General features: G+C 31.3%; 1 protein-coding gene across 1 annotated transcript; it reads left to right on the top strand.

Annotated features, from left to right (window-relative positions):
- Positions 1-1,960: 1,960 nt before the first annotated feature.
- On the top strand, positions 1,961-3,169 carry LOC149572883 (uncharacterized). Its single transcript, XM_089815895.1, has one exon. The coding sequence runs from the start codon at positions 1,961-1,963 to the stop codon at positions 3,167-3,169; it is 1,209 nt and encodes a 402-aa protein (XP_089672021.1).
- The last annotated feature ends 4,426 nt before the right edge of the window (positions 3,170-7,595 follow it).

Below are 7,595 nucleotides of genomic sequence, written 5' to 3'. Positions count from 1 at the left end.
CTTGTCATCACATACCATGTTTTAAAAATTTGAAAATTGAAGAAATGGAAGAATGAAAATCTTTGTAACTTTGGCCTTGAAAGGGCATTTGTGGAAGAATTGAAGTTCTTGAATTTTTAGCCTCGAAAGGGCTATGTTATGGTATAGTGATCGACGTTTCCTATTGGGAAAATTCACCTTCTCCCTAGTCTGGTTCAATGTTGGACCTATTGTGCAAACTGGGATGAGAATGCATGCTTGTATTGTTTCTTCATGTTATGCTTGACTTGTCTTTGGGTTAGTTCTTGTCTTCTCCATGATCACTGTGACGTATTGAAGCTATTGAAAAGGATCCCTTGTTAAGGACGTAGAAGAGAATTCAAACTGTATTGTAATATTGTATTTAAATTTTTGTTGTAGTGGCAAGGATGTCGAGTTTTCTTATTGGTTCTTTCTCGACGGAGCCTTGAACCAGGTTGATTAATAGAAGAGAAAAGATTGAGACAAAATGATGTTATTCCTTGCTTTGAAATTTTCATGTGTTTCAAAATTTTACTTATTGGATTTGAGGTGTATAGGAAAATATGATGATATATATAGTTGCATTTTATAAACAAATTTGCCAAAGAATATTCACGGTTTAACATGGATCTTATTTAAGTTATTTATTTTGAGAGCAGTAAGGAGTTAAAGTACTCATTTCGAATAAATATGTCCTACATTTAATCCTAAAATGTACTTTAAAAAAAAAAAAAAAAAAAAAAATAAATAAAATTATATATATATATCCTCCTTGAATATTATATTAAATTTTGAAATTCATACAAGAAAAATAGTCACCTTTGTTTTTTATGTTTGGCAATTTTAATTAGAAAAAAAAAGAGACTAATTAAAACTCTTTTGCTTAAAAAAAAAAAAAGTAATCTACACTTAGTCTAAAATGACTTTAAAAAAAATCTTGTCAAAAAAAAAAAGAAGATTGCATTGAGAAATAACACTTAGAAAATTTTTGAGCTTCAAAAAAAAATGATCCCAAAGAGCCAAAATGCTCTCTGTAATTTGTATGGGGAGGAAAATTTAATTCCTTCTCACAACAGAGAATATTCTCTGATTCTTTTTTTTTTAAGAAAAAAATTAAATAAAAAAAAGAGAAGAAAGTAATTAAGAAAATAAATATATATAAAAATATCTTTAAAAAAAATATAGCCATGTCAAAAGATCTAAACCAACCACTAAACTTTTAAAAGTTATGAAGCCCAACTTGTGTGCTGACGTCACCCTCTGTCCAGATATTCTTGGATGACTATATGCATTTAAGAAATGAGGTGAAAATAAAATAAAAATCCTAACAGTCCCCACCAAATAAACTTTATGCTTTAAATGGGGAGTGGGCGGCATGTTTTGGTGAAAGTTTAAGTTAAAAAAAATTTTTAAAAACAAAAAAAATATCTTACCTTTTTCCCCTTTCTAAGCATATGTACTTGTTTTGAGTTTTGGCTGCATTTTTTATAAAATAAAGAGGGGTGTGAGTTAGCGCATGGGGAAGCGCTTAGGTTAGTGGGTGGGAAAAAAAAAACAAACGTGGGGTAGGGTAGATGTAAATTTAGTTTAGGTTTGGTTGTTTTATTTTGTTTATATTTTGTAGATTAGTTTTTTTTAAAATTTCAATTTAGTTTAGTTGTTTTTATTTATTTATTTAAAAAAGTTTTTTGAAATTTATAAAAAGTTATAAGTTAATATTAGTTTAAATTAATGTTAGTTGAATTTAATTTAGCTTGAGAATTAATTAGTATTAGTTATACAAAGGAGAGGCATACCTTTGAGACCCATTGTGGACACTATTGGGTCACCTACTTTTCTCCTTGCCTCCCACCTTGCCAAGTTAATTTCCCCCTTGATTGGGAATTCCAACTCTTTCATCAAGGATTCTTCGCATTTCGTCCAATTTGTTAGGGGCTGCAAGGCTGAACAGGATGACATCATGGTAAGCTTTGATGTGGTCTCCCTCTTCACCAAAGTCCCTATTCAGGAGTCTGTTCTTATTGTAAAGAACAAGATTGGTGATGAGATGGCAGACTTGGTTGAATTCTGTCTAAGATCCACATTTTTCTCCTTCCAAAATGTTATCTATGAGCAAGTGGAAGGGGTTGCCATGGGTTCCCCTCTCTCTCCGATCATTGCGAACCTCTTCATGGAACATTTTGAGGAGACTGCCATCCACTCCTTTCCCCTGAAACCTAGATGGTGGAAACGATATGTAGATGACACCAATGTGTGTTGGCCACATGGGCTTGAAAAACTTGAGGAGTTTCACAAGCACATCAACAACTTGGTCCCTGGCATATCGTTTACCATGGAGCTAGAGTCAGACAACCGCTTATCCTTTCTTGATGTTCTTCTCATCAGGAAGCGGGATGGCACCTTTGGTAGGCAGGTTTATCGTAAATCCACCCACACTGACTTATATCTCCACTCCTCTTCCCACCACCACCCCAGCCATAAAGCCAGCATCCTTAGAACCCTTGCCTTGAGAGCCTTCAGAATATGTGATGAAGAACACTTAGATAGTGAGTTATCTCATCTTCGTCAGGTCTTCTCCTTGAATGGATATCCGTGCAAGCAAATTTCTAGGGCTCTTCGCCAGGCCAAATCCTTCTTCCTTTCTTGCTCTAGGCCTTCCCTGTCCGCGAACCTCCCCCCTCTGCATGTTTCCATTCCTTTTGTGGATGGCATCTCCCAAAAGATTGCCAAAATCTTAACAAAAAGGGGCCTCCGAGTTGCTTTTAAACCCCTTTCAAAGTTAAGTAATCTTGTCCCGCAGCTCAAGGACTCCAAAGACTCATTTCTTGACTCAGGAGTCTACAAGATTGTGTGCTCATGTGGCACCCCCTACATTGGAGAAACTGGTCGTTCTTTTCGGACCAGGATACGTGAGCACGGGGCAGACATCTTGCATGATAGGGTCCAAAAATCGGCCTTAGCAGAGCACTCTGTCACCACCAAACATCACATTTGTTTGGAGCAAGCGCAAATCCTTTGCAAAGAGAGCAATTATTTCAAGAGAAAGCTCAAAGAAGCCATTGAAATTAGCCACCACCCCCTCAACCTTAATAGAGATGATGGGTGGTCCTTGAACCCCTCGTGGCAACCTTTTCTTCGCTCGCTCGATTGCCGGCAACAGAATGGATAGCCCCCTCCCCTGTCTGTGGTTTGGTGTCCTTGTACGTTGGCTCTTCTTTGTCTTGTTTTTTCTTTGTTTTTTCTACTTCCTTTCTGTCCTCTTCTTTTCTGTCTCTTGGTTGTTTCTTTTCGCGTGCGGCTTGCTTCTCTTTATGTTGTTGGTCTTCTAATTTTATTATTTTTCTAATTTTTTAATTTTATTAATTTATTCATTATTTTTAATATTTTGTATTTTTATGGTTTTTATGTTCTTATTTTTTGCTTTCATTTACTTTGTCTCGTGTTTCGAGTTGGTCTCGGGTTCGTTTGCGATCTCTCCTTTATAATTATATATATTTATACATTTGGTTCTTTTATTTTTATTTTTATTTTTAGATTGATTTAATTTATTTTTCAATTATTTATGTTTATTTTTAATATTTTTAATCTTTTAATTCTCTCTTAAAAATTATTGCTATAGATTCATAAATTAAAGAGTCATTTCTCTACTCTTCCCTCTTTCTTTTGTTTCTTCTATCTTGTTGTTTTTTCTTCTCTTGTCCCCCCACTTTTTAAAAAAATTTCTTTCTCTTCATTTCTTTCTTTCTCTGCCTCGTGTTGTGTGCTCCTCCCCCTCTCTTCTTTCTTTTTATTCTGCTGGGCTTGGCTAGTCTGCATACTTTTTAACTTCCTTCTCTCATCTTGATGATGGATCACAGAGTGTGATCCGAAACGTTGATGACAAAAAAACTTACACAATCGAATCCAGAAGCAACATCATCATTAAGAAGAATGATGTTAATATTATTTTGTTTATTAATTAAGATTAGTGTGTAATTAATTTAATTTAATTTATTTTTAAAAAAAATATTAAGTAATTGTTCAGTTTTAAGTTAAATTGTAGATTTTGTTTAAATGTTAACAAATAGAATTGCTTTAAAATTATAGTTAATATTATTTTATTTTTATTAAAGTATTGTTAGATTAGTAGATAATGTTCCATGAATTATTTTATTATCTAAGTTGTATTTAATTTAAGTTATATTGTTATTATAAAAAAATATATTTTATTTCTAGAGATTATAGTTTTAAATGAAATTGTTATTAGACTAGAGTTTAGACAAAATTAAATTATGTATGTGATGTCATAGTATTTAGCAAGTTTTTTTTTTTTAAATGCTTCAAAATAATTAGATCCCGAATTATAAATTGTTATCCGAATGATTTAAAGGTATTAATCTTTATTTTTATTTTTTAAGTAAACAAGAACATCAATATGTTAAAACTTTCATAAATTGAATTTGGATTTGTTTAAATTAATTAATCGATTAAACAATGAAAGTTTTAAATTTGACAATCTATTCTTACCCATTGATTTTAAACTTATCTTAGTGAACTTAATTATTTGAACTTAAAAAAAAGAATTCATGTGTTTTTGCCCTCATATTTTGGGCATGACAATAGGTCAATTAAAGATCATATACTATTAAGCTTCTAAATCTTGGCCTTTTGATTCATTTCCTTAGGCAAACTTTTCACACTATCAAGGTCATAAGAGTGTTCATTGCATAACCATTGGATATTTTTTACCTTCAAATATTGGAGGGTTGTGATTCAAATATGAGGTACTAGGAGCATGTGGGTGTGTCTATAACAAGATATGGCCTCACAAATGCATCTAGATGGTCATTATGATAAATCTTAAGTATAAATTTCTACCTTGGCCAAAAGTTAAGTCCAAGACAATTTCTTTTTGCAAATAAAGCCTATATAAACCCAATCTATAGGTCATACATTTTTTAAAGAAATTTTAAATTTCTAAATCTAGAAATTATTATGAAATTTATCATTCTATCTATTATGTATTTTCCTTGCACAAAAATAAGTTTTCTTTTGTGGATCCTCACTTCTCTGTAATTTATAAGTTTGGAGTCAGAGATGATGGGTTGCATAGTTTACATAGGGAATATTATATATAATGTTGAAGGATTAAGTACACATCCTACAACCCCATTCTTAATCCACTAACCTATTACATATGATTTAATATAATTGATAAATTTAATGTGGAAGAAGATGGGGGAAGAATTTGAATGCACCTATATATGGAATAGGAAAAGTGAACTTTTAGACCCAAATTTCTATTTGTTAGAGTGTTAGACTGAGTTGTACATGTAGATTTGAAAAATAGGGACTTGTGACTTTGTAATCCTAGAATGTGACTAAAAATGGAAGGGAAAGTAATTTTTTTGCGTATAAGTCAACTTTCTAGGGATGAGCCACCAATGGTGACTTACAATTTTTGATAGAACTTTACTAGAACCTATGATTTTACAAGTACCAACAAGATCTAAAATTGTAGCTATTTACATGTTCCTATGCACAAAAAAAAAGATATAAAAGGTTGTTTAAAGGGGTTTAACAAAGTCAAACCCCTATTTTTTAATCAACCTTGAAATTGAATTGAAATTGTATAAGAAAATGCATTTTTTGATATGATCACAAGTATTGATGTAATAGCTTAAACTCCTCAAATACATAATGATAAAAATAAGAATGCCTTGAAGATAAGAATAGGTTTTTGCTTGATTGATTGTGTGAAATTATGGATTGCATCTTAATAGCTTGCACTTGAGTGAGATATATAAAATGAGAGGAGAGGATTTGATTTTATACTAAAATCCCTCCATTTTGGGGCTTAAATCTAATTCAAGCCAACTACAAATCTAAACCTTGGAAGAAAACTTGCCTGCGGGCCATAGGAAAGTTTTTGAACCAAAACCAAAGGGACAAGTCAACAAGATAACTTATACTAGGGATAAATTCTCTACGAAACTTTTCTTAGGAAAAATGAGTTCAAATTTTTTGTGGATGTTGAGGAAGGTGAAAAGCAGTAGGGGAAGGAAATGCGCGTTGTAATTATGAGCATATAAAGGATCCCTAAAGTAAAAAATAAATGAATAGGTCCTAGGTGAGGAAATAAATTGTGGGATTGAATAAGAAATAGAGGATCACTCATATAAATAAGGTATATCCTTGAGATTTGAACAAATAATGTTGATTTGAAGGTGTTTTTTCCTAAATAAACAAATTAGGAAGTTCTCAAAGTATGTAGCTATTTTCCTTCAAACTCTCCACTTTATTTGGCCAACTAAAAAATTCACTTAATAAATAGATTAAATTCTTTCACTTTAGGCTTTGCAAAACCAAGGTGGGTAGGCATATACTTTAACCTGCTTTGTGGTTTAAAGGATTTTTATAGCATATTATATTACTTCCATCCTTCAATCATCTATCTCAATGAGGCATGTGTCTTCTAATAGATGGTTTATGATGTTTGAATTGTTTCTTTTGATTTCTTTTACTGAAATATTTATCGTGTTTAGATTTCTATTATTGTGAAGTATAATTTTATATCACTTCAATCTTTGAATGGATTTATTTATTGAATTATATGACCAATGCCTTTTTGTATTGGTCTATAGAGCTCGTCCTTTCCTTAACCTAATGTATAACCTCTATGACATAATTTTTAAGGATGCCACTGAGACAACCTTGTCAACTAACCTAGCCTTTAATACATTCAATTACTGATTAATATTCCTATTAGTTATATTGAATTTAACTCCTACTAGAAGAGACCAATAAAATAGAATATATATGGAAACACTCACATATAATTTTAATAACTGAATTAAAATGTAATCAAATATTATCTTTTACAAAAATACTCAAAGTAGCTTCTATCTACTGAAAATAGAAACCATAAAGGAACTCATTAATTTGAAAATATCTTCCACATCCTTGGGAAAAGAAGATACTAATCATATTATTTTTTAGTTCTTCAAAATATTTATATTTATGTTTGATGCCATTTTACAAAAGAGTAAATAATTTTTAATGATTTCCTATTATTTTCTTTTTACACCACATATATGTGATTGAGTGGTTTTCATACACATTTAGGTGAAAAGGCACCACCCTTTTAAATAAAAATAATTAAAAATCTTGAAATTACTTTATTTTATACAATTAACTGACATTTTTAAAGTTTAGGCATATTAGAGGTATATTAAGACTATTTTAGGGGTATATTGTTGGAAATTTGATTGAAAAGATCATTATTGAAGAAAGAAGATTGTTTGCAAAGAGGGAGATTGTTGATAAAGAATGTTTTCAATCATTGTTTTGTCACTAATGTCAAACTTGCTATTTTCTAGAATGACAATTACTTATAAGATCCAAGTACTATCACTTAGTTGATTAATGAATAGGATTTAATCAATGAGATGTAACAAAAGCACCTAAGGGAAAGGTTGAGTTATGGTTTTGTAATGAAGTGCAAGGATCAGTTAACTCTGGAAGAATAAGTTGTAACAAAGTTGTCTACAAAGCTTGACTAAGTTCATTAGTGAGTGCCGAGCAAGCTAGTTCATGCTGAGCAGATTTTCAGTAAG

The sequence above is a fragment of the Cupressus sempervirens genome, chromosome 2 (assembly GCF_028749045.1).
Source record: "Cupressus sempervirens isolate cs-2001-9-10 chromosome 2, ASM2874904v1, whole genome shotgun sequence".
NCBI lineage: Eukaryota > Viridiplantae > Streptophyta > Pinopsida > Cupressales > Cupressaceae > Cupressus > Cupressus sempervirens.
The sequence above is the reverse complement of the archived record's forward strand: the minus strand, read 5'-3'. Positions and strand labels throughout refer to the sequence as shown.